This window comes from Leptodactylus fuscus, chromosome 2, assembly GCF_031893055.1.
Source record: "Leptodactylus fuscus isolate aLepFus1 chromosome 2, aLepFus1.hap2, whole genome shotgun sequence".
Taxonomy (NCBI): Eukaryota; Metazoa; Chordata; class Amphibia; order Anura; family Leptodactylidae; genus Leptodactylus; species Leptodactylus fuscus.
This window is the reverse complement of record NC_134266.1, coordinates 178,495,001-178,522,711: the sequence shown is the minus strand read 5'-3', so window position 1 is coordinate 178,522,711 and position 27,711 is coordinate 178,495,001. Positions and strand designations below refer to the sequence as shown.

General features: G+C 42.7%; 1 protein-coding gene across 3 annotated transcripts in view; it reads left to right on the top strand.

The window, feature by feature from the left end:
* Positions 1-17,410, top strand: part of SLC9A7 (solute carrier family 9 member A7) — a 76,263-nt gene extending 58,853 nt beyond the window's left edge. For 2 of the 3 annotated variants that reach the window (XM_075265241.1, XM_075265240.1), the window contains exons 13-17: positions 6,246-6,305; positions 9,654-9,717; positions 11,574-11,656; positions 13,691-13,796; positions 16,209-17,410. In XM_075265241.1, the coding sequence (XP_075121342.1) occupies positions 6,246-6,305; positions 9,654-9,717; positions 11,574-11,656; positions 13,691-13,796; positions 16,209-16,454 (559 nt within the window). In that variant the 3' untranslated portion in view covers positions 16,455-17,410. The remainder of the gene's footprint in view (positions 1-6,245; positions 6,306-9,653; positions 9,718-11,573; positions 11,657-13,690; positions 13,797-16,208) is intronic. The other variant, XM_075265242.1, reaches the window with a different exon arrangement.
* Positions 17,411-27,711: the final 10,301 nt, after the last annotated feature.

Below are 27,711 nucleotides of genomic sequence, written 5' to 3'. Positions count from 1 at the left end.
TCCATAATAGTAATGTTTACAGACTATCATGATGGTATTTTTCTGGTTTTGATGGTTTCAGTATTTAGTTAACAAGGGAAAATAATGGCTACCACCAAATGTATTGGGTTGAAGGACAAAAAACAAACAAACGTGGTGGCCTTATGCTTTTACCCTAATCCAATCAAAATTAGTAGAACTGAAGTATAAGGTATGATAATGAGCAGAAACAGGGGACCGTCTGACAATATAAGACATGAAAAGTGGAAGAATTCTGCCTACCATAGGACTACATCTTACAGGCATCATGTGTTGTATGTATGTATGTATATGTAAAATCATATTGGTTGTTGTATAGAGATGAAATGGCTGGAATGAATATTAGAACATATCTTCTGGATCTCATTATGTCCAGCTGAGGGAATATTTGTGACACCAAGTGTAACTATTACTGGTATAGTAAGTATTTTATCATGTTCAGGGATCAAACTAGGCCCACGACACACTGTGCCCTCCACATTGTAGGGTCAAATAATATTTTTAGCTATAACAAGAAGAGTCACTGTGGTATTAAAGGTTTTTACTTTTGCCCCAAACCAGGGGCATGATGCTACAGACATTTTAACTCGCATAGGTTTCTTGGAAATGTTATGCATATTAGCTGAGACCTGAAGTGGATGTATGTACTGAACATGCGCTGGATTTGGAACAAGTAGGTGGTCAGAGCAGTGCTGGAATGGTAGCGACAATACTAGCATGAAGAGTGGAGGAAGGCTTAGAAAGGACTAGAGGATGGTGCATAATGGTACATAGGTGGGACCAGAAGGATAAAGTTGCAGTACTCTGTGGTGAAAGTATATGCCCCCAGTACTCCCTTAGAAGGCTGAAGATAAAGAAGGAAAGTGAGCTGATTTAAAATCTACAAGATGCATCTGAAAAACAATGGTACTGCTGGAAAAGCTTTTATAAAGGCTACAGTACAAAAACCGCTTTTGCCAATGATAGAATTTCTTTAACCAGCACTATAGCCTCATGGCAGTGATTTCATTGGCTAGTCGTGCACATGCTATAGATACTGATGAATTACAATAATACATACTATGATAAATGGAAGGCCTGGTGTAATTGTACTGATGCCAACTTCTTATTTGGTGTGTTCATTACCTTTCTAATACAATTTTTCACAGCTTCAATGCCTTTTTTTTTGTTTGTGGTTTTATTGTACTTTTTGCAACACTGGACATTTTTACAAAAAAGGGATGCACACTTGTGTCGAGTAGAGTTGCCAATTTATTTGATAAAATGCGTTGTCAGCATAGTGTAAATGAAGGATTTCTAAATTGAAGTGTGAAGGGTTTTTCCTGCTAATGAAGAAATCCCTGACCATGTCACGGCTAATTTGTAAAATAATAGACAGGAAATCTATCTGCATCAGTAGTACTTGGGAAAGGGAAGTTTAAATAGCCAATTCTGCTTACTCAAGTGGCTGATGCAGTAAAGGGGATTTCCTGGTCTTTAATTTTCAGTTTTTTGTTTTCTTAGGACAGGCAATAAATATTTGATTGCAGGACATCCACCCCCTGTGGATCAACACAAGAAACTGACCACATAGCTCATTGTTAGTCTACACAAACACAACAGCTTTTCCATATGGGTGACTGGGCCTAGTGAGTGCAGATCCCATTTACTTGTTCCCAACTAAGCACTGCTGGCATTGGGAGAAGGAGAGGATGGAGCAAACTGTTTTTGCCGACGACCCCCGTCCCCAAAGAGATGTTAGGCCACTACTAGACACATATTCGCCATACAGTCATATAGTAACTTTCTGCCACATTCATAATACCAAAAAGACATACCTGGAGCAGAAATGTACAAGAAAACTCAAAATGATCTTGAAGAAAGGAAACTACTTGGGGGGAACATTAGAGCATGACCACACAGTGCAAAACAGATCGCAGCTCAACTTGACAATTTGAACAACTAGAAGAATTGGAAACACCCTACTGTGTTGGCGACTTGATGTGTAATGTTATGTAGAAATCTGGATTGAATTAGGGAATTTCTAGCACTCACAGTAGCAAAAAAAAGGTCATGACACTGTCTAAGGGCCTAGGCCTAGCAGGTTGCAGGAGGGTTATAGTACTATGCAAGTGGTTTTGGGAAGGTCAGAGGACCCAAGGATATCCTCCATCTTGGAAATACCTGAGAAGCAAGAGATCCAAACTGTGCTAAAAAGGCATGTTGAAACTAAAGGTAACTGGAAAAAGGCATTCCTTGGGAACCAGTGATGCCCCACAAACTCAGAAAGTGAGGCGGCCCTATTTAGTGGAGTTGACCCAGAACCCCCGCTTTTGTCCTCAGCACCACTAAAGACAGAAACTGATAAAGTGGAAAATGCGGATTCAACCAGAGGGTGAAGGTCCTCGGGGTGTGCTGGGAAGCAGAGTTTCTTCTCAAGATAGCTTGGGCTGCTTGCCAGGCACGAGCAGCAGTTTTGATTGGCATTAATCCATCCAATTGATAGAACAAATTTTTTTTGGCAGTAGTATGGGGCACAAATGGAAAAAGTAGTGATATTTTAGAGAGGAAACTCATTTTAAAAGGCTAATACTACCATATAGAGAAATGGAAAGATTGCCAAGATTTCAACTGTTTTTCATTCGATGCCACCACTTTATCCAGGTTAAGAACATGGTATTCAAAATAGTCAAAGGATACAAGGTGAACCAAATTGTTATTTTATAATAATAATATTATTATTACGTACATACGTACATGGTACAGACCAAAGGTTTGAACACGCCTCATTCAAAGAGTTTTCTGTATTTTCATGACTATGAAAATTGTAGATTCACACTGAAGGCATCAAAACTATGATTTAGCACATGTGGAATTATATACTTGACAAAAAAGTGTGAAACAACTGAAAATATGTCTTATATTCTAGGTTCTTCAAAGTAGCCACCTTTTGCTTTGATTACTGCTTTGCACACTCTTGGCATTCTCTTGATGAGCTTCAAGAGGTAGTCACAGGAAATGGTCTTCCAACAGTCTTGAAGGAGTTCCCAGAGATGCTTAGCACTTGTTAGCCCTTTTGTCTTCACTCTGCGGTCCAGCTCACCCCAAACCATTTCGATTGGGTTCAGGTCTGGTGACTGTGGTGGCCAGGTCATCTGGCGTAGTGCCCCATCACTCTCCTTCTTGGTCAAATGGCCCTTACACAGCCTGGAGGTGTTTGTGGTCATTGTCATGTTGAAAAATAAATGATGGTCCAACTAAATGCAAACTGGATGGAATAGCATGCCACTGCAAGATGCTGTGGTAGCCATGCTGGTTCAGTATGCCTTCAGTTTTGAATAAATCCCCAACAGTGTCACCAGCAAAGCACCCCCACACCATCACACCTCCTCCTCCATGCTTCACTGTGGGAACCAGGCATGTAGAGTCCATTTGTTCACCTTTTTTTCTTTTTTGCGTCTCGTTTTCTTTACTTAGCTGCTTTTTTCTTTCCATAATACAAATTCTAACAGTCTATTCAGTAGGACTATCAGCTGTGTATCCACCTGACTTCTGCACAACACAACTGATGGTCCCAACCCCATTTATAAGGCAAGAAATCCCCCCAAATTTCCACAATGTGGGACTATTAAAGGATTATCTTATCTTATTACACCTGACAGGGCACACCTGTGAAGTGAAAACCATTTCAGGTGACTACCTCTTGAAGCTCATCAAGAGAATGCCAAGAATGTGCAAAGCAGGAATCAAAGCAAAAGGTGGCTACTTTGAAGAACCTAGAATATAAGACATATCTTCAGTTGTTTCACACCTTTTTAAGTATATAACACCACATGTGTTAATTCATAGCTTTGATGCCTTCAGTGTGAATCTACAATTTTCATAGTCATGAAAATACAGAAAACTGTTTGAAGGAGAGAGTGTGTCCAAACTTTTGGGCTGTGCTGTGTGTGTGTGTGTGTGTGTGTGTGTATATGTATATATATATGTATGTATATAATATATATATATATATATATATAATTAGACATACACATACACACACACACACACACACAGTGCTTTGAGAAAGTATTCGGCCCCCTTGCACTTTTCAACCTTTTGCCACATTTCAGGCTTCGAACATGAAGATATCAATTTTTAATTTTGGGGGGAAGAATCAGCAAGTGGGACACAATTTGTGAAGTGGAATGAAATTTATTGGATGTTTTAAACTTTTTTAACAAATAAAAAACTGAAAAGTGGAGCATGAAAAATTATTCTGTCCCCTCGTGTTAATACTTTGTAGCACCACTTTTTGCTGCGATTACAACTGCAAGTCGCTTGGGGTAAGTCTCTATCAGTTTTGCACATCGACAGACTGAAATTCATGCCCGTTCTTCCTTGCAAAACAGCTGGAGCTCAGTGAGGTTGGATGGAGAGAGTTTGTGAACAGCAGTTTGCAGCTCTTTCCACAGATTCTCGATTGGATTCTGGTCTGGACTGTGACTTGGCCATTCTAACACCTGGATACGTTTATTTGTGAACCATTCCATTGTAGATTTTGCTTTATGTTTTGGATCATTGTCTTGTTAGAAGATAAATCTGCGTCCCAGTCTCTGTTCTTTTGCAGACTCCAACAGGTTTTCTTCCAGAATGGTACTGTATTTGGCTCCATCCATCTTCCCATAAATTTTAACCATCTTCCCTGTCCCTGCTGAAGAAAAGCAGGCCCAAACCATGATGCTGCCACCACCATGTTTGACAGTGGGAATGGTGTGTTCAGGGAGATGGGCTGTGTTGCTTTTATACCAACAGATCATTTTGTATTGTGGCCAAAAAGTTTGATTTTGGTTTCATCTGACCAGAGAACGTTCTTCCACATGTTTGGTGTCTCCCAGGTGACTTGTGGCAAACTTTAAACACTTTTTATGGATATCTTTGAGAAATGGCTTTCTTCTTGCCACTCTTCCATAAAGGCCAGATTTGTGCAGTGTACGACTGTTGTCCTATGGACAGACTCTTCCACCTCAGCTGTAGATCTCTGCAGTTCATCCAGAGTGATCATGGGCCTCTTGGCTGCATCTCTGATCAGTCTTCTCCTTGTTTGAGATGAAAGTTTAGAGGGATGGCTGGGTCTTGGTAGATTTGCAGTGGTGTGATACTCCTTCCATTTCAATATGATTGCTTGCTCAGTGCTCCTTGGGATGTTTAAAGCTTGGGAAATCTTTTTGTATCCAAATCTGGCTTTAAACTTCTCCACAACAGTATCTCAGACCTGCCTGGTGTGTTCCTTGGTCTTCATGATGCTCTCTGTGCTTTAAACAGAACCCTGAGACTATCACAGAGCAGATGCATTTATACAGAGACTTGATCACACAGGTGGATTCTATTTCTCATCATCAGTCATTTAGGACAACATTGGATCATTCAGAGATCTTCACTGAACTGAAAGGAGTGCGTTTGCTGCACTGAAAGTAAAGGGGCTGAATAATTTTGCACGCCCCACTTTTCAGTTTTTTTTGTTAAAATAGTTTAAAATATCCAATAAATTTAGTCCCACTTCACAATTGTGCCCACTTGTCGATTTCCCCCCCCCCAAAAAAAAAAAAAAAAATTATATCTTTGTTTAAAGCCTGAAATGTGGCAAAAGGTTGAAAAGTTCAAGGGGGCCGAATAATATGTATATGTATGTATGTAGATATATATATATATATATATATATATATATATATATATATATATATATATATATATATATTATCTATCTATCTCCTGTGATTTTCAATTAACCTTATATTTGACTGACACTTAACAGTTCTAGGGATCTTCATTTCAGCAGTCACCTCATTTAGATTCCAGATTAGACACGATCAGGATAGATCACATCTGTACAGATCATACCCAGTATCCCATAAATGCATCCACTACTGACAAATTACACGCACTGCTTATCTAAACTCTCCCATAGACTCTGTTGACATATGGGACACATAGATATATTGCTGCTTCTGGCCATGACTATGTTGTAAAGCATGTCATTAAATGTTGTTAACCAAGCAGAGGAGAAGCTCAGGCAGTGACTGTACTTCTGTCCCATGTGATGTAGAGTAGAGAAGGTAAGTTTCCAGCTGGTATATTGTAATTTCTATATGAACAGGTTTGTTGGATTTTCTCTTGTAATCTCAGTTTAAGTAGTGAAATAGCTCAATATTCTAGGTCACCCATTCCACAACCTTCATTTCCATTTCATTCTTGTACTGTACCAGAGTTGGTGACCATATCCCATCGTTGGACGATCTCAACGCTAGTCGTTGGCAGTATTTCAGGTGACTGGTTTTTGCCATGTGTAATTAACACTCAGCTTGAGATCTTCTCACTTTTCCTTGTCTGTGTAGTCTTATGTATCACATTAGCGCTTCTGTACATTTGTCCTTGTCATCTGTAATGTTCTAATCTATTTTGTTTTATTGTCACTGTGGTTAGTGTTTTTGAATACGGTTTATATGACATTTTATATACATATGTATACTGTTCTTATGTCTATGTACAATATTTCATTATATATTTTAATGGGACAACACTGAATATCTGACACTTTGATACAATCTAAAGTAGTCAGTGCACAACTTATATAACCGTGTAAATTTGTTGTGCCATCAAAATCACTCAACACACAGCCTTTAATGTCTAAACCCCGGGCAACAAAAGTGAGTACACCCCTATGTGAAAATTGTGCCCAGAGTGTCAATATTTTTTATGGCCACCATTATTTTTCAGCACTGCCTTAGCCCTCCACCTTCTGTTTAAGGATGCCCCAAAGGTGCTCAATACGGTTTAGGTCTGGAGACTTTCTTGGTCAGTCCAGCACCTTTTACCCTCAGTTCTTTAGCAAGGCAGTGGTCTTCTTGGAAGTGTATTTGGGGTTATCAACATGTTTGAATACTTCCCTATGGCCCAGTTCCGTAGGGAGGAGATCATGCTCTGCTTCAGTGTGTCACAGTACATGTTGGCATTCATGGTTCCTTCAATGAACTATAGCTCCCCACAGCCTGCAGCACTCATGTAGCTCCAAACCATGACACTCCCACCACCATGCTTGACCATGTATACCAAATTTGTTTCCACATGTAAAATATGACGAGTTCTCTTTAAAATGATTATCCACCTTTTTAAAACTGATGAGCTATCATTAAAGGGTTTGCTCAGGAATTTTTGTTTTATGGGCTATTCTGGGGGCTATTGTATGTGCTGTACAGTCCATGATCATGTGGTAAGCACCAGGTAGATGTCTGACTACGCTAGGTTCACATCTTCCCATACACTGGAAGTATTTTAAAGCCTTAAGTCTGGGGAAACACTAGACCAGTGGTTCTTAACCATGGTTCGATCGAACCCTAGGCCATATGCACAGTTCATTTTGTATACCAATAAAAAAAACATTATACCTATGTCTTGAATTTGGAAAAAAAATCATATTTTATTTATCACTAAAGCAGGGTTTGGTGAATGTGCATATGAAACTGGTGGGTTCGGTACCTCAAACAAGGTTAAAAACCACTGCACTAGACGTACTCATGGAGAGTATGTAAGAGCTAACCTGCTACAATTTACTGTAACTGTACATTGGACAACACTTCACCAAATCTCATCTACTGTACATGCTGTGACTAAAACTTGCAGCGGTGTCAAATCTATAGTATGTCATGCTGAGGAATTTACCAGCAGCCTTCAACTTATTTGTTACAAAGATTCAAAGCAATTGAAGGACCTTGGGGATTCCTACATGTCAGCTGGAAAAAAGAAACCCCAGTTTCGAGTTTTTTTGTTTTTTTTTTTGTTTTGTTTTTTTTTTTTTGGGGGGGGGGGCTTTTTTTTTTTTCTTTTTGCAGTGACTGCTTGCAAGAAGACAAGATGCTGAATATTCCTGACAAATTCAGGAATGTGTTCTTACCCTATTAGATTGATATAAGGCCTACCATAAGCAGGTACTATAAAGAGGGAATCCAAACCTACTTTAAAAAAAAAAAAAAGAAAAGTTACTTTACATCTGAAATTTTGAGGCAAACCGAATGAGCCACTTCCCCGAACTAGTCATGCAATAAGAAACATATGTATAAATTGACCTATTTGTTTCATGTGTTTCAACACCATTGATGTTGATTGTTGTGTTTACCATGTAAGTGACCTAAATCCAGTCTAAAGCGGGTCACTACGAGTGGTCACTTACATTGTTACTGTAAGTGGTAAACTGGTAACATTCTCTTAAGTAAATGCACTTAGTAGAGCGCTTGTCTATTTCAACGCTGGCTGGGCTCCAATGACATGCCCTTCAAATCACATAAACTTCTCTCCAATAGGCCAACAATAGAGGCTCTGTAGCGAGATCAAGGCTCTCTTGTTTTCACAGTGTCTCGGCCATTGATTTGAAATGAATGTAAAAAGCCCTTCGAATGGACTGTGTCATTCCACAGCTGCTATCTGAGAAGAATGGACAAATTCCATTCATTCGCTGATAAAACAAACAAGGAACTACCTTCCTCTTGTTGGATCCTATCTAGAATTTACAAGCACAGCCTGCTGCTGCCACTGCCATCACACTTGTATCTCAAAGCAAAGCCTCATTTGCTGACAACCCTTACAACGTTTACTTCATGCTACATAATGGCTTTGTAAACTGCTTTGGTCTTGTGATTCTCACCTATTGGCACATGTGTATAAAAGTGTCAGTGGTGTGAATAGTTGCTGTTGCTAGGTTACAGGTTCTGTAAATTTAAATTTCTTCATTTTGCACCTCTTGTATGTGTTTTTGGGAGGTGACGTGATGGGTTTTTGTGAAGGTGTCACTCCTCTGCACAGTTTTCTCTGCTGTATTTTTAGATGTTCTCCACTGTTTAAGCTGTAACTACAATCCTTGATGGTTAATTCCTCAAATGGTTAATTCTGCACAGGAAGCTGCAAGTTTAGACATTCAAGAACTTTTTAACAAAGCCCCACTCCTCCGGTGTCTGTCTTAAGCTGCTGCTTCAGCATTTTTGTTTCCTAAACATGTTTGCTTCTCGTTCTCTTGTCTATGCAAAGTCAAAGGAAATGGTTGCACACGCCTTGGTTCACACGTTGTGCTTTGAAACACATTAAGAAAGCTTTTTTTATTTTATTTTTTTTAAGGGCATACATGTATTGCCTTTTAATCAGTTGCTATTGATCAAAAAGGCAAAACACAAGCCTGTTTTAAAACACCTTTTTACATGTGTGCCATATTACAACTGAACCGCAATGTGAGAACCCATCCCATCTGTTACACTAACACTGACTCTACCGCCACATGTGTGAACTAATGAAATGAAGGATGCGTCGCCATCAGTATACGTTAAACGGCTGTGGCTCATGTGCATAGCAAAGCTGTATAAAGGATTCTATACAGAAGCACAGAGTTATCCTCTAGATCCTGTGCCGTAACATGGCATTTAATGGAATATGCTTTTTTGTTTCTGGATTTTATTTTTGCTTAATCTGTCAGAAAAACACTGCATTATGGATCCCTGTTCTGCCGCCATGCAATATTATGCTTGTTGCAGTTGATTGCAGTTACAGACATTATTAGAGATCCCCAACCAGTAATAGGGTTTAGAGTTCTATAATATTCAATGTTTCATGCTCCTTATTTGTTCTTTCAGGGTTGGTGTTGATCCAGATCAAGACCCCCCTCCAACTAATGACAGTTTCCAAGTGTTACATGCAGTAAGTAACAAAATTGAGAACATTCACTGACAAATCACTTTGTGAAATATTGTAAAAATGTTGCTGGCCATGAAGCAATCTCAGCTAGCCATTTCAGTGTTAAATATGTCATAAAGAATGTAACTGGTTAAAGCTGCTGTAGAGCTGTAATGCTGGTTGTGCTAATGTAGTCTACAGAGCTGTACAAGGTATCCACAAACACCCAGCCCTGTACCCATATGTACACTAAAGATTAATATTATCCAGTCTGTAATACTTAACTAGTTCCACATACCTAATAAATATAAATCATAGCGTTCTGTGGTTGCTTGCCAGACATTTATCGTCCAAGCAGTGACAGTACATACTGGTAATATAAGGCATAGTACATAAAACTGAGTTAAAAGGGTTACTTTTTTTGCTATGTCTGACCGGGCTGTGCATGATGTTAATAATATTAGAGCAATTGCACTTTCCGGCATCCATATAAGTTATTGCTGTTAACAAATACTAGTAGGTATACACTCACCGGCCACTTTATTAGGTACACCTGTCCAACTGCTCGTTAACACTTAATTTCTAATCAGCCAATCACATGGCGGCAACTCAGTGCATTTAGGCATGTAGACATGGTCAAGACAATCTCCTGCAGTTCAAACCGAGCATCAGTATGGGGAAGAAAGGTGATTTGAGTGCCTTTGAACGTGGCATGGTTGTTGGTGCCAGAAGGGCTGGTCTGAGTATTTCAGAAACTGCTGATCTACTGGGATTTTCACGCACAACCATCTCTAGGGTTTACAGAGAATGGTCCGAAAAAGAAAAAACATCCAGTGAGCGGCAGTTCTGTGGACGGAAATGCGTTGTTGATGCCAGAGGTCAGAGGAGAATGGCCAGACTGGTTCGAGCTGATAGAAAGGCAACAGTGACTCAAATAGCCACCCGTTACAACCAAGGTAGCCAGAAGAGCATCTCTGAACGCACAGTACGTCTACCTGAGTATTGTTGCTGACCATGTCCATCCCTTTATGACCACAATGTACCCAACATCTGATGGCTACTTTCAGCAAGATAATGCAATGCCATGTCATAAAGCTGGAATCATCTCAGACTGGTTTCTTGAACATGACAATGAGTTCACTGTACTCCAATGGCCTCCACAGTCACCAGATCTCAATCCAATAGAGCATCTTTGGGATGTGGTGGAACGGGAGATTCGCATCATGGATGTGCAGCCGACAAATCTGCGGCAACTGTGTGATGCCATCATGTCAATATGGACCAAAATCTCTGAGGAATGCTTCCAGCACCTTGTTGAATCTATGCCATGAAGAATTGAGGCTGTTCTGAAGGCAAAAGGGGGTCCAACCCGTTACTAGCATGGTGTACCTAATAAAGTGGCCGGTGAGTGTATGTTTGTCATATAGATATAGACACAAACACATAAACACACACATACAGTGGAGAGTAAAAAAAATACTATTTCCTCATTGAATTTTGAAATAAACACATCAGCCATATAATACCATTTTACTTGTACGGCCCTTTCCTCCTCAGTCACAACTTGTATTAACAATTGAGGTGTAAACTGAGGGTCAGTGACTTTACAAGAGAGAGGTATTACTGAGGTATCTCATTTATATAATGTGGATAAGCGGAATACTAACAGACAACCTCTTTAGATAACCTTGGGCTTCTTATGCTTGGGTTTCTAGCTTATATTTGCAGCCCACTTCTTGACATGCAAGCCTTGGATGTACACAGGGCTGTGATATTATGTAGGGCTGTGGATATTGCTTTTTACATGGGATAGTAAATTTATGTTTAGACATTTCATGTATTTAGAAATGTTTACAATATTTTTTTTCTTTTTCTTGTAGGACAGTGGAATTTCGAATGGAGTAAGTCGCACAAAGCAGGAAAGTGCCTGGATATTTAGACTTTGGTACAGCTTTGATCACAAGTATCCTCTTCATGTTAATTGATCTTGGCGCAATTAGTATTTTCTGTATCAACTTCTCAGCTTCACCAGACACCTTAACAGTGTGCAAAAAAAAAATCTATTTTTATTGTGTTAACCTTCGTCAGGCTGCATAATTTTACAACATTAACAGGCTGCAGAGGTACCTTCATATATACCTCCACTGTGGGAAGACAATTGCACCTACTCAGCCGGACGAAGGTTAATGATAGGATTCCTTTAATAGTGTCCAGATGCATTGACACAATTTTATCCAATCCTGTATAACCTGATTTACAACAGTAGACTTCTACCTTGAGGTACCCTTACCACTTAACACTGAACCCTATAAACATGAATTAAGTACCGGTATAAGTTTAACCATTATGCCATTCATCTAATAGGTATCTGTTTGTTTCACATGGGAATACTAATAACCTGTTAAAACTCAATTTTTCTGTCTACCACATAGGAAAAGGCTATTCTTCTCCTACCTTTAGATGTCTTCTCCGTGCCGCCATTCGGTATATAATCCGGTTTTCGTCAGTATGCAAATGAGTTCTCTCACAGCATTGGGGATGGCCCCCAGTGCTGCTTACACAGTATTGTAAGTGACCATTTTCTTGTGGCCGGAAGGCATGCACAGTCTGTTTTGCCCTAGACCTAGAAGTTTGAAGCCACCGCCAGAAGAAGATGCAAAGAAGACCCGTTCCTGAAGAAGATGGAGGCGGTGGTGGAGCGTTCTCTTGCAGCAGTGGGGACTCCCACAAGTGCTGTTTGAGCGCTGGGGCCTGCCTCCAGTGCTGTGAGAGAACTTATTTGCATACCGACAAAAACCGGATTATATACCAAACGGCGGCGCGGAGAAGACATTTAAAGGTAGGAGAATTATAGCCTTTCTTAAAGAAGGGCAACAGGTCATCTTTAAAGGGATCCTATCATTAAAACTCAATTTTTTCTGCCTACCACGTAGGAATAGCCTTAAAGAGGACCTTTCACCATTTTGCCCACAGGCAGTTCTATATACTGCCGGAAAGCTGACAGTGCGCTGAGTTCAGCACACTGTCGCCTTTCCCGATGTGGGCCCGGTGTGAAGAGCTTATGGTCCGGTACCGTAGCTCTTCTATGATCAGAAGGGCGTTTCTGACACTTAGCCAGAGACGTCATTCTTCACAGCACAGCCAATTGCGCTGTGCTGTGAGAGCCGGGAGGAACGCCTCCTCCCTCTGCTCGCAGTACTCGTCCATAGACGAGCATTATCAGGGAGGGAGGGGGCGGGCCCACATCGGGAAAGCCGACAGTGTGCTGAACTCAACATACTGTCAGCTTTCCGGCAGTATATAGAACTGCCTGTGGGCAAAATGGTGAAAGGTCCTCTTTAAGGCTATTCCTACGTGGTAGGCAGAAAAAATTGAGTTTTAATGATAGGATCCCTTTAAAGATGACCTGTTGCCCCTCCTGACATGTATGTTTTGGAAAATAATAGTAATCCCCATGAAGTAAAACTCCTGTAGCAGCTTTTTCTTGAACTATGTTGTGCTCTCCTAGTAGAAGCTTATAAATTAATTTTACAACTACATGTTACCAGCTGGGGATTGTCCATGTGCTTCACACTTGTTGTCTTATGTTATTTTACCAACACAGACAGACATGTGAGCAGTGTTGACTGGTCCTGAAATGGTTATTCTAATTTTGTCAAGAGACAGTCAATCAATATGATAAGCCATCACCTTATGATCAGTGGTGTCTGACCCCTGGGGGCCTCTCTACAGGGTAAAAATAAGAGATACAGTCCTACCCCAACTTTTCATCCCTCTCATTCTCAGGATGGATGTGTGGGGTTCCTAGCGGTTGGAGCCCTTGCCTATCATAAAGCGATGATATATTGTTAGAAGCGTTGTCCAGAGCAATATCTCCAAGTTGCTGGTTTTATTTCCATGTTAGTTCAGTGGAAATGCTACATGAAAACCTGACCTTAGTTTCCCTTTTAGTTTGCAATCTCCTTCTGCAGTAAAATCCTTAATTCAGAAAAATCAGCTATCTCAAGCCAATGCTGACGCACAGTGGTCCTCCATTAACCACAACATTGCCCAGCTGGTGTGGTTTGGTGGCCAGGTGTTTCACTAGTCCACAAGTCTATAATGTAAGTATATTAGCAGGTGAGAGTAAGTTTATATAACAGGTTAACTTATTTTTTTATATATTGGTTAGGATTTTATGCAAATCAACAGAAACTGCAAGATGACTTGAATGTATAAACTTACGAAAATAAATATTTATAGGCTAAGGCCCCATGTTGCAGAAACACAGCTTTTTTTGTTGCGGCTTTTTGAGCCAAAGGCAAGAATGGCTACATAAGGAATGGGAATGATATAGGAAGCTCTTATATTTCTACCCTCTACTCAATCCACTCCTGGCTTTGGCTCAAAAAAAGCAACAAAATTTGCAACAAAAAAGCTGTGTTTCTGCAATGTGGGGCCCCAGCCATAATGTGGGGGGTTTTTTTCACACAAGGAACTAAAGTGCCAGGGCAGTGCTTGACAAAGCTTTGGTTTGGAATTTTTAAGGGGTTAAATATAAAATTGGTATCCCCGGAATCGTATCGAAACATAGAATACAGGTGACATGTCATTTTGGCTGCACAGCGAATGCCGTAAAACCAAAGCCTGTAAGAAAGTAGCAAAATGCACTTTTTCTCCAGTTTCGCCCCATTCAGAATTTTATTTTATTTTTTTTACAGCTTCCCAGCACATCGTACGTAATATTAAATAATACCATTTACAAATTTAAAGGGATTCTACCACTAAAACACATTTTTTTCTAGTTAACACGTCGGAATAGCCTTTAGAAAGGCTATTCGTCTCCTACCTTTAGAAGTGCTCTCCGCCGCGCCGTTCGTTCAAAATACCAGTTTGTACCGGTATGCTAATGAGTTCTCTCGCAGCAATGGGGCCTCCCCCATCGCAGGAACCGTGATGGGGGCATCCCCATTGCAGCTCGAAAACCAACCGCAGCGCCGCCTCTATGGTCTTGGGTATCCTCCCCTTGCTTCGTCCTGTCGGAGGCCCGCGCAGTATGCTCTGTTCGGCGAAGATTGCCGAACGTACTGCGCATGCGCAAAATTGTGGTCCCAGCCATAGTGCGGGCACTGCAATTTCGCGCATGCACAGTACGTTCGGCAATCTTCGCTGAACAGAGCGTACTGCGCAGGCCTCCGACAGGACGCTGAAGAAGCAAGGGGAGGATACCCAAGACCATAGAGGCGGCGCTGCGGTCGGTTTTCGAGCTGCAATGGGGACGCCCCCATCGCTGCTCCTGCAATGGGGGACGCCCCCATCGCTGTGAGAGAACTCATTAGCATACCGGTACAAACCGGTATTTTGAACGAATGGCGCGGCGGAGAGCACTTCTAAACGTAGGAGACGAATAGCCTTTCTAAAGGCTATTCCGACGTGTTAACTAGAAAAAAATGTGTTTTAGTGGTAGAATCCCTTTAAGTTTTGGCCCTCAAAAATGATTCCCTCATATGGCTCCTTGAACAGCAAAATAAAAAAAGTTATGGGGTTTGGAACGTGGGGGAGTCAAAAATGAAAATTGAAAAATACATGCAGAGGGAAGGGGTTAAATGCATATTTTGGGATATTACTAGTGATGAGTTAGTCTTAGGATAGGTGATAAATATCAGATCTCTGGACTTCTGACACTGGTCAGGTGAAGGGGCTGCTGTGATCAGGTGACCAGTACGGCCTATTCTTAGTGTCTGACAATATACCATTCATGTTATTCTTAGAAAGTGAAAAGGGCTGAACTGCTATATCACAGTTACTACATTATGCATGGCACTATGCCTGGTATACACTAAAGAGGCTGTAGCACTCACCTGAGAGCCCTTACCCCTTCAATCTTCTGTCAGATCCCACAGTTCTGATTATGATGATATGTCCTAAGGATATATATTCAGGGGTGTCTTGAGAACCCAGAGTGTAACAAGTAAAGGCCCAGGGAAGGTGTAAAAAAAAAAAAAAAAAAAAAGTAACTGCTCACGTTCTCTCACCTTTCCTGGGCTCCCTTGTGGTGTCTGATGCTCCTTCATGTGTGCCTTTGGTCCTTTCGTGGCCTCTGCTTATTATACTCTGGGGTCTCAAGAAACCACTTACCTTTAGGAACAAAGAAGATTGGTCTGAAAACAAACTGATAAGTGAACCTCACAGGTATCTGCCAAACAAATCTTTTGAGTATTGTCCATCTCTAGTGTGTACATTGTGAAAGGTCTTAATGTGCACATTCATCATGCCTATAGGTTACATCAGACATGGTCTCTGGATGGTACAGTATATATCAGTATACCATTAAAAAACAGTATGAAATCACACAGGAGACTGCACTATTCCATACAACAGTATCCAGGGGGAAAGGGCTGTACAACTGCTCAATTTCTGGTTTTACATGGCTGAAATAAAGATAATGGTCTCCTGAACGGTCAGTTAACATGGGGAAGTCCAATTTTGTCATATCTCAGGCATAAAGGCTTTGTGTTTGTTTTTTTTCTGTTCAGAACCCGGAGCAGCTGAGGGAAGACGATGCAGACTTTATTCTTAATGATGGTGACTTAACATTAACGTATGGTGACACCACCATAACAGCCAATGGCTCCTCTGGCTCACATACAGCCACCACAAGCCTTGATGGCAGAAGAACAAAAAGCAGCTCAGAGGAGGCTTTGGAACGAGAACTTGGAGGAGACTATGAGATCACAAACAGAGGAACTCGACTAGTGTTTCCTCTAGAAGAGAATGCATGACATCAAGCAAGTAACACAATGAAAGGAAAGATGTACGACCATACAGTATGTGGTACCAGAAGCATCTCAGGCCCAGTGTGGTGATGAAGAGTTGGGTGCAGTTCACACACTAGAAATATGACCATTCTGTGGTACTGTTGGCGAACCTACAAGACTATTTAATTCCTCATCCAATACGGAAACTGAGATTCTTTAGATATGGCACACAAATCTGCAATTTAATTTGGCTGTGGATCTATCCTTGCCTGTTCCTCTCCTTTCTAGTAGAAATCTAAATGGCTTAATCCTAACTATATATTTGTAAGGTACTTGTGACTGCTTTATCCCATCCTGTATACTAGCAGCTTTCATAATAGCGAGGAGAATCCTCTTTTGGAAAGTGCCTGTCATTTAAAGAGCAAGTGGCAATGTTATGGTGACTGAAAGCGTTAACTAAGATTTTTACAATTCCTGTACTATACAGTATATAGCATCTGAACTGCATGATGACATGGACAGTTTACATAAAGAATAAGATTATTTTTGGTTTTTTATCATTTTGTATATTTAGGTTTAATGTATGTTTAATGATAAAGCATGACTAATAAATGTAATGTCGTAGTGAAATAGTCTCCCATTCACACGTGACCTAGGCTAGTGAATGAATGCAGTGCACAGTACGTTGTTAGAAGTTTGTACATTAAAGTTCTGCCCTTCCTATATTTATACATGTTCCAAAATGTGAGCCCAAGCACAGTTGCCTACAAAGCTATTTCACTATAGCATAGAAGAGCAGACTGTATACATGTGAGGACTGCCATGTGGAAGATGCTTGAAATGTAAAACTTTCTCCATGTTGTGTTTCATCTAGGTCTAGTTTTAAGTAAATAATTATCCAGAAATGCAATATTTTAAGACCTGTTGACTGACATGAAATTGTACATTACAGTTTATTAAAATGGACGCTTTAATGCTTAGTAGTTGGTTTCGTACTTTTTACATGCATAAAAGCAGTGTGACAAAACTTTCACTCTAACAGTTTCCGCGACCTATACGTAAGGTGTCTCTTGTGGTTTTGGATATCTAATTGTAAGTGTCCTAGATTTACCTGCTGTTTTTCTATAGTATAGCTACATTGTGCCATTTTAAATGGTCACTTTTAGGATAACTTAGTTTCATCTAATAGAGCATGGGACCATAATGTAATGTTTTGGGTGGTTTTTTCTTAACCCTTTAGTTGACTGGTCTGTTTTAGGCCTTGATGACCAAACCATTCTATGCATTTTTTCATCATCACCTACCAAGCCCTATAACTTTTTGTCATCCGTGTAACTTATGAGGGCATGGTTTTTTGCAGGACAAGCGGCAGTATTTAATGGCACTATTTTGAGTTAGATATGCCTCACTGATTAACTTTTATTAACCCTTTCAGGGAAGGAATAGAAGAAAACAGCAATTTTGCCACTGCCTTCTTATGGTATAAATTTTGTGCCATTCACATTATAGCTTAAATATCATGCTACATATATTTAATGGGGCAATATGATGAAATTGAGATCAAATTTGTATATATTTTTTAAGCTTTTTAATTTTATTTTTTTTAAGTAAAAACCCTTTGTAATATTTTTTTTTTTGCACTGCCACTTTCCAAGATCCATACCTTTTGGTAATGGCTTTATGTAAGGCTTATTTTTTTTTGTGGGAAGATCTGACGTTTTGGGGTTTCTTCAGTGACTGTCTTGTCTCTGTGGCAGGATATCAATGCTTTGTGTAACTAGCTTTTTGATCTCTGTTCTGATACACAGGAGCATCTTCATAAATCAGCCATGCCCTGCACCTGTCAGCCTTTATTATACCTTGCATACAAAAATGCCATTCTTAATAAATCTGCCCCATTATGTGCAGTAAACACACTAAAATAAATGATATTCTCTACGGCATTGTGCAGGTCTGGGAATGCATAGTCCACATACTTATTTTTGTGTGTGTTGTACTCATTGGTATGGTAACAGTTATTTTGGTGAAAGATGCCTAACTGCTACTATATTTTTGTCCCTTTGTTATCTGAAATGGTGGACTTGAGTTATTCCTCAAAGAAGTACGTGAAGTGATCAGATAATGCATTATAGCAAACAATATAACAACCTTTTATCTTAAAACTCAGGTACACTTTAAATCTGTAATGTTGTGTACACATCTCTGGGATATAATAGAGATTGAAACTCTGGATTAGATCTAGATGGGTAAGGCTGGGTTCACACTAGCGTCAGTGTCCGACAGCTAGTGTCTGTAGCTAATGTTCGTGCCAGATTTTAGCATCGGACACTAGCTGTGTTCGTTTACAATTTCCATTATTTTAAATGGGATATGTTGTGTCCTTTAATCCTTTTGCTGTCCGCTTGAAAAATCGGACATGGTTGTAAACGGACACAACATAATATCCCATTTAAAATAATGGAAATTGTAAACAGACACAACTATGTCCGATGCTAAAATCTTGTGCGGACGTTAGCTACGGACACTAGCTGTCGGACACGGATGCTAGTGTGAACCCAGCCTAACTTTACAGAGTGAATTAAAGGAGTTGTCCCACTGGATTCACAGGTTAGTTGAATACATGTACATTCAGCAATCACTTGGGGTCTGACTACAGCCCAGGTACCTGTGGTGTTGTATTAGATATCTGTATAGTCTATATATTTCTCTTCTATCTAAATGCACCATTTGGCTGTCTGCAAACTGACATACTAAGCTGAAAGGAAATGGTGGTTTCCTTTATATGATAGTCCTGTCTCTCTAAGAAAGTGTTTCTTAGAAAAAACTGATTTATGGTAGATGAGTAAGTAGTGCCTTATTTGTTGAAAACCTTGAAGCCTAAGATGCAAATAGATAGCAGCACTGCCACAATAGGAGATGGGTGCAAGTCTCCAGGGGTCCCCAACTAATGTCCCAAGATATGCAAAAAAATAGTCAGCTCTCCAAAGTGTAGTAAATAAAGCAAGTGGATAGTTTTATTCACTAATGTAATATTTCAGTCCTATGCCTTGAAAAAGGTCCCATGGAGAAGAACTGAAACTTTGCTGAATATACTATGTTCAGTATACCATGGTCAGCAACCTTTGACAATTCAGATATTCTACAACTACAATGCCCAGCATGCATACTTGCTCTGTTATGTTGGGTAACTCCTGCACTATACCTTGGATGATGCCTTCCTCTGTACCTAGAGAAGCAACACTCCAAGGTATAGTGAATAAAGTAGTGACCAAGTCCTCACCATAGACATTAAAGGGAGTGTTCAGAAACATGGTGGTTTTCTTTTAAAAACACTGCCATGTCTGTTTGTTTATAGTTTTGGTTGTGGAATTACATCTCAACCCCATACACTTCCATACCCCTTAGCTGCAATAGCAAACACAACCCATAGAAATAGGTCAGAGTATGGAAGCTGTCCAGAGCTGCTTGTAGGGGAGGCATGGAGATAGCAGAGGGGAGTATGTGTGGAGGGGGCAGTTGAGGTAGAAGAGCTCAAAGTATGGATGGGAGGGAACCTGGAAGTAGCAGAATTGTAGGTGTGGAGTTAGAGCATGGAGCTAGAACTGTGTATGCAGGAAGGGAAATGTGTGGGTAGTAAATGAATTGCTGAAAAGCTGCTGAGCTAAAGAAGCAACTGCAACTGGGCAGTGGGAGGAACAACTCGCGACAATCATCTGTGAGGGCAACTGGAGGGGACATTATAATGTGGGGCTATATCATGTTATAGTGACAGCAGGAGCATTATACTGTGTGGGGAGGTATGTTTATATGGTGGTGTAAAATATGCTTTGTATCCCCATGGTAGCCAAATAGCTCTGAAAATCTTGCCGTCTTTGTTGTGTTTGCATTGTCAGACATTCTTTCACCCATATCATGCCCATTGTTTACTAGGAAATAATCTGATACTGGAGAAAGCATAAAGTACAAATGGATTTAATGGGGCTATAATTTATAGAGCCTTGTGTAATAAAATCTATTCTTATCTAAATTGAATAGATGTAATAGCATATAATTATAAGCCTTGCATCTTTACTGTCTACTGCTAGGTTGTTATGTGAATGCATAGACATGAATAGGTTGTACATCTAGAATAACATATAATGCAGGAAAAAACAAACAAACAAGAAATTCACCTGATAGCATAATTCACTTATACCGGTGCATTAGGCTTTCAGCCTGTTGACGTGAATCCCGGGAGCTCCACAGCAGTATTGGCGATACTGTTTAATCCTATGATACAGGAAGCTGAAAATTTCCTGATCTGCTATAGGGGTTCGACGGTAACACAAAGGACGTTGCAGCGCAGGTGGTGTGATGACTTCACTACATTACGCTTCCTGTGCCTGTCCTACAGGGAGAGACTTCATGGTAACTTTCATACTCACCTGTCTTCTACTCTAAGGGCCCCTTCACACGGAGTATATGCGCGTATCGCATTGAAAGCAATAGGGAAAAAAGCAGCCCATTCATTTCTATGGGGAGCACACGTATGCTGGCTCCCATAGAAAGCAATGGGACCTGTTTTAACGCCGCTGATTCGGAATGTGTTGCACGTTCAGAATCAGTGAGCGTATATTCCGTGTGAAGGGGCCCATAGGCTGCGTTTTACACTGGGTTTTTTGGTCAGCAAAAATCAGATTCGGGAAAATTCATGTGGCGTTTTTCAGGCATTTCTGCCTGAAAAAAAATCAATGCAAGTCAATGGGAGGTGGAAAATACACCTGGTGTTTTTTGCCAAAAAATGCTAGTGGTTTTTCCACCTCCCATTGACTTGTATTGATTTCCTGAGGCGGAATCCGCCTGAAGAATGGACATGTCACTTCTTTTTTCAGCTAGTGGAAAAATCCACTAGCGGATTTTCTCTGCTAGCGGAAAAGAGATTACATAGAACTGTATGGTGAGGCGTTTTTTTGGTCAGGATTTCGAGGCAGATTCCTGACCAAAAAACTCTGTGTGAACGCAGCCTTATACTCGCCTGATTGGCGTATTCAAGCGACACAGGGTCACTCACTGCACCTAAAAGAAATACTATGTAATGCCCTGTTCACATAAGCGTTTGGATTCCGTCCAGGGGAGTCCGCATGGGGACTACCCCCGAACAGAATACCAAACGCAAGTGCTGTAAAAGCGCACGGACCCCATAGACTATGGCTTACCGGCAGATGTCCAAAGGGATTGTGTGGACAGGAAAGTAGTTCCCAATCTACTTTCCTGTCTACATGATTCGTGCGCGCAGCGCCTGGACCCCATTATATTCTATGGGGTCTGTGTGCTTTTACAGGACAGCGCTTGCAATTGTGATGGTATTCCGTTCAGGGGGGGTCCCCATGCGGACTCTCCCTGGACGGAATACAAAAGCAGATGTGAACCAACCCTAAGATGGAATAACTGAGTCAAGTCATGTCTGCCTTCTATGGACACTAGGTTCAACCTGAATTCATGCACAGTGCTGTGGCAGGGTATAGCCTGGGGGTGGAGACAACAGCTTTTCCCTAGTCGCCAGCTCTATACCCATGGTGCTGTGTCCCCCAGTGAATTAGGAGAGAAAACATCTCCATTTAGACCATAAAGCAAAAGCGTGAGAGCAGCAGAACATCTGGAAATGGTGCAGATGCTTCATAAATTAAGTGTAGGGAAGAAAATGACCTCAAAAAGACACAATTTATCCCAAAAAAGGCACAAGTACCTTAATAAATGTGCCCATTGAGTATAACAATTTTAAAGGACTCGAGCACAGACAATATACAAAGGCATTATTTCCTAACTACACCCAGGAATGGAGAGTAGAGATGAGCGAACACTAAAATGTTCGAGGTTCGAAATTCGATTCGAACAGCCGCTCAATGTTCGTGTGTTCGAACGGGTTTCGAACCCCATTATAGTCTATGGGGAACAGATACTCGTTAAGGGGGAAACCCAAATCCGTGTCTGGAGGGTCACCAAGTCCACTATGACACCCCAGGAAATGATGCCAACACCTCTGGAATGACACTGGGACAGCAGGGGAAGCATGTCTGGGGGCATCTAACACACCAAAGACCCTCTATTACCCCAACATCACAGCCTAACAACTACACACTTTACACACTCAATACCACCTCTCTGACAGTAGGAAAACACCTTGAAACATGTGTATTTGGCACTTGCAGTGAGGAGAGCTTGTCACCAGCAGTGAATTTGGCCCTTGTAGTAAGTTGAGGTTGGCACCAACATTTGTTTTGAAAATCAGGGTGGATTGAGCCTCTAACCAGCAGAGTTTGGGCAAATTCATGGTGGAGGGAGCCTCTAAAAACCCCAGTTTGGACCAATTCATGGTGGAGGGAGCCTCTAACCAGCCCAGTTTGGGCAAATTCATGGTGGAGGGAGCCTCTAACCAGCCCAGTTTGGACCAATTAATGGTGGAGGGAGCCTCTAACCAGCCCAGTTTGGACCAATTAATGGCGGAGGGAGCCTCTAACCAGCCCAGTTTGGACCAATTAATGGTGGAGGGAGCCTCTAACCAGCCCAGTTTGGACCAATTCATGGTGGAGGGAGCCTCTAACCACCCCAGTTTGGACCAATTCATGGTGGAGGGAGCCTCTAACCAGCCCAGTTTGGACCAATTCATGGTGGAGGGAGCCTCTAAAAAACCCAGTTTGGACCAATTCATGGTGGAGGGAGCCTCTAAACAGCCCAGTTTGGGCAAATTCATGGTGGAGGGAGCCTCTAAAAAACCCAGTTTGGACCAATTCATGGTGGAGGGAGCCTCTAACCAGCCCAGTTTGGACCAATTAATGGTGGAGGGAGCCTCTAAACAGCCAAGTTTGGACCAATTCATGGTGGAGGGAGCCTCTAAAAACCCCAGTTTGGACCAATTCATGGTGGAGGGAGCCTCTAACCAGCCCAGTTTGGACCAATTCATGGTGGAGGGAGCCTCTAACCAGCCCAGTTTGGACCAATTCATGGTGGAGGGAGCCTCTAACCACCCCAGTTTGGACCAATTCATGGTGGAGGGAGCCTCTAAAAACCCGTTTGGACCAATTCATGGTGGAGGGAGCCTCTAACCAGCCCAGTTTGGGCAAATTCATGGTGGAGGGAGCCTCTAAACAGCCCAGTTTGGGCAAATTCATGGTGGAGGGAGCCTCTAACCAGCCCAGTTTGGACCAATTAATGGTGGAGGGAGCCTCTAACCAGCCCAGTTTGGACCAATTAATGGTGGAGGGAGCCTCTAACCACCCCAGTTTGGACCAATTCATGGTGGAGGGAGCCTCTAAACAGCCAAGTTTGGACCAATTCATGGTGGAGGGAGCCTCTAAAAACCCCAGTTTGGACCAATTCATGGTGGAGGGAGCCTCTAACCAGCCCAGTTTGGACCAATTCATGGTGGAGGGAGCCTCTAAAAAACCCAGTTTGGACCAATTCATGGTGGAGGGAGCCTCTAAACAGCCCAGTTTGGGCAAATTCATGGTGGAGGGAGCCTCTAAAAAACCCAGTTTGGACCAATTCATGGTGGAGGGAGCCTCTAACCAGCCCAGTTTGGACCAATTAATGGTGGAGGGAGCCTCTAACCACCCCAGTTTGGACCAATTAATGGTGGAGGGAGCCTCTAAACAGCCAAGTTTGGACCAATTCATGGTGGAGGGAGCCTCTAAAAACCCCAGTTTGGACCAATTCATGGTGGAGGGAGCCTCTAACCAGCCCAGTTTGGACCAATTAATGGTGGAGGGAGCCTCTAACCAGCCCAGTTTGGACCAATTAATGGTGGAGGGAGCCTCTAACCACCCCAGTTTGGACCAATTCATGGTGGAGGGAGCCTCTAAACAGCCAAGTTTGGACCAATTCATGGTGAAGGGAGCCTCTAAAAACCCGTTTGGACCAATTCATGGTGGAGGGAGCCTCTAACCAGCCCAGTTTGGGCAAATTCATGGTGGAGGGAGCCTCTAAACAGCCCAGTTTGGGCAAATTCATGGTGGAGGGAGCCTCTAACCAGCCCAGTTTGGACCAATTAATGGTGGAGGGAGCCTCTAACCAGCCCAGTTTGGACCAATTAATGGTGGAGGGAGCCTCTAACCACCCCAGTTTGGACCAATTCATGGTGGAGGGAGCCTCTAAACAGCCAAGTTTGGACCAATTCATGGTGGAGGGAGCCTCTAAAAACCCCAGTTTGGACCAATTCATGGTGGAGGGAGCCTCTAACCAGCCCAGTTTGGACCAATTAATGGTGGAGGGAGCCTCTAAACAGCCAAGTTTTGGGAAATTCATGGTGGAGGGAGCCTCTAACCAGCCCAGTTTGGACCAATTCATGGTGGAGGGAGCCTCTAAACAGCCCAGTTTGGGCAAATTCATGGTGGAGGGAGCCTCTAAAAAACCCAGTTTGGACCAATTCATGGTGGAGGGAGCCTCTAACCAGCCCAGTTTGGACCAATTAATGGTGGAGGGAGCCTCTAACCAGCCCAGTTTGGACCAATTAATGGTGGAGGGAGCCTCTAACCACCCCAGTTTGGACCAATTCATGGTGGAGGGAGCCTCTAAACAGCCAAGTTTGGACCAATTCATGGTGGAGGGAGCCTCTAAAAACCCCAGTTTGGACCAATTCATGGTGGAGGGAGCCTCTAACCAGCCCAGTTTGGGCAAATTCATGGTGGAGGGAGCCTCTAAACAGCCCAGTTTGGGCAAATTCATGGTGGAGGGAGCCTCTAAAAAACCCAGTTTGGACCAATTCATGGTGGAGGGAGCCTCTAAACAGCCAAGTTTGGACCAATTCATGGTGAAGGGAGCCTCTAAAAACCCGTTTGGACCAATTCATGGTGGAGGGAGCCTCTAACCAGCCCAGTTTGGGCAAATTCATGGTGGAGGGAGCCTCTAAACAGCCCAGTTTGGGCAAATTCATGGTGGAGGGAGCCTCTAACCAGCCCAGTTTGGACCAATTAATGGTGGAGGGAGCCTCTAACCAGCCCAGTTTGGACCAATTAATGGTGGAGGGAGCCTCTAACCACCCCAGTTTGGACCAATTCATGGTGGAGGGAGCCTCTAAACAGCCAAGTTTGGACCAATTCATGGTGGAGGGAGCCTCTAAAAACCCCAGTTTGGACCAATTCATGGTGGAGGGAGCCTCTAACCAGCCCAGTTTGGACCAATTAATGGTGGAGGGAGCCTCTAAACAGCCAAGTTTTGGGAAATTCATGGTGGGGGGAGCCTCTAACCAGCCCAGTTTGGACCAATTCATGGTGGAGGGAGCCTCTAAACAGCCCAGTTTGGGCAAATTCATGGTGGAGGGAGCCTCTAAAAAACCCAGTTTGGACCAATTCATGGTGGAGGGAGCCTCTAACCAGCCCAGTTTGGACCAATTAATGGTGGAGGGAGCCTCTAACCAGCCCAGTTTGGACCAATTCATGGTGGAGGGAGCCTCTAAACAGCCAAGTTTGGACCAATTCATGGTGGAGGGAGCCTCTAAACAGCCCAGTTTGGGCAAATTCATGGTGGAGGGAGCCTCTAACCAGCCCAGTTTGGACCAATTAATGGTGGAGGGAGCCTCTAACCAGCCCAGTTTGGACCAATTAATGGTGGAGGGAGCCTCTAACCACCCCAGTTTGGACCAATTCATGGTGGAGGGAGCCTCTAAACAGCCAAGTTTGGACCAATTCATGGTGGAGGGAGCCTCTAAAAACCCCAGTTTGGACCAATTCATGGTGGAGGGAGCCTCTAACCAGCCCAGTTTGGGCAAATTCATGGTGGAGGGAGCCTCTAAACAGCCCAGTTTGGGCAAATTCATGGTGGAGGGAGCCTCTAACCAGCCCAGTTTGGACCAATTAATGGTGGAGGGAGCCTCTAACCAGCCCAGTTTGGACCAATTAATGGTGGAGGGAGCCTCTAACCACCCCAGTTTGGACCAATTCATGGTGGAGGGAGCCTCTAAACAGCCAAGTTTGGACCAATTCATGGTGGAGGGAGCCTCTAAAAACCCCAGTTTGGACCAATTCATGGTGGAGGGAGCCTCTAACCAGCCCAGTTTGGACCAATTCATGGTGGAGGGAGCCTCTAAAAAACCCAGTTTGGACCAATTCATGGTGGAGGGAGCCTCTAAACAGCCCAGTTTGGGCAAATTCATGGTGGAGGGAGCCTCTAAAAAACCCAGTTTGGACCAATTCATGGTGGAGGGAGCCTCTAACCAGCCCAGTTTGGACCAATTAATGGTGGAGGGAGCCTCTAACCACCCCAGTTTGGACCAATTAATGGTGGAGGGAGCCTCTAAACAGCCAAGTTTGGACCAATTCATGGTGGAGGGAGCCTCTAAAAACCCCAGTTTGGACCAATTCATGGTGGAGGGAGCCTCTAACCAGCCCAGTTTGGACCAATTAATGGTGGAGGGAGCCTCTAACCAGCCCAGTTTGGACCAATTAATGGTGGAGGGAGCCTCTAACCACCCCAGTTTGGACCAATTCATGGTGGAGGGAGCCTCTAAACAGCCAAGTTTGGACCAATTCATGGTGAAGGGAGCCTCTAAAAACCCGTTTGGACCAATTCATGGTGGAGGGAGCCTCTAACCAGCCCAGTTTGGGCAAATTCATGGTGGAGGGAGCCTCTAAACAGCCCAGTTTGGGCAAATTCATGGTGGAGGGAGCCTCTAACCAGCCCAGTTTGGACCAATTAATGGTGGAGGGAGCCTCTAACCAGCCCAGTTTGGACCAATTAATGGTGGAGGGAGCCTCTAACCACCCCAGTTTGGACCAATTCATGGTGGAGGGAGCCTCTAAACAGCCAAGTTTGGACCAATTCATGGTGGAGGGAGCCTCTAAAAACCCCAGTTTGGACCAATTCATGGTGGAGGGAGCCTCTAACCAGCCCAGTTTGGACCAATTAATGGTGGAGGGAGCCTCTAAACAGCCAAGTTTTGGGAAATTCATGGTGGAGGGAGCCTCTAACCAGCCCAGTTTGGACCAATTCATGGTGGAGGGAGCCTCTAAACAGCCCAGTTTGGGCAAATTCATGGTGGAGGGAGCCTCTAAAAAACCCAGTTTGGACCAATTCATGGTGGAGGGAGCCTCTAACCAGCCCAGTTTGGACCAATTAATGGTGGAGGGAGCCTCTAACCAGCCCAGTTTGGACCAATTAATGGTGGAGGGAGCCTCTAACCACCCCAGTTTGGACCAATTCATGGTGGAGGGAGCCTCTAAACAGCCAAGTTTGGACCAATTCATGGTGGAGGGAGCCTCTAAAAACCCCAGTTTGGACCAATTCATGGTGGAGGGAGCCTCTAACCAGC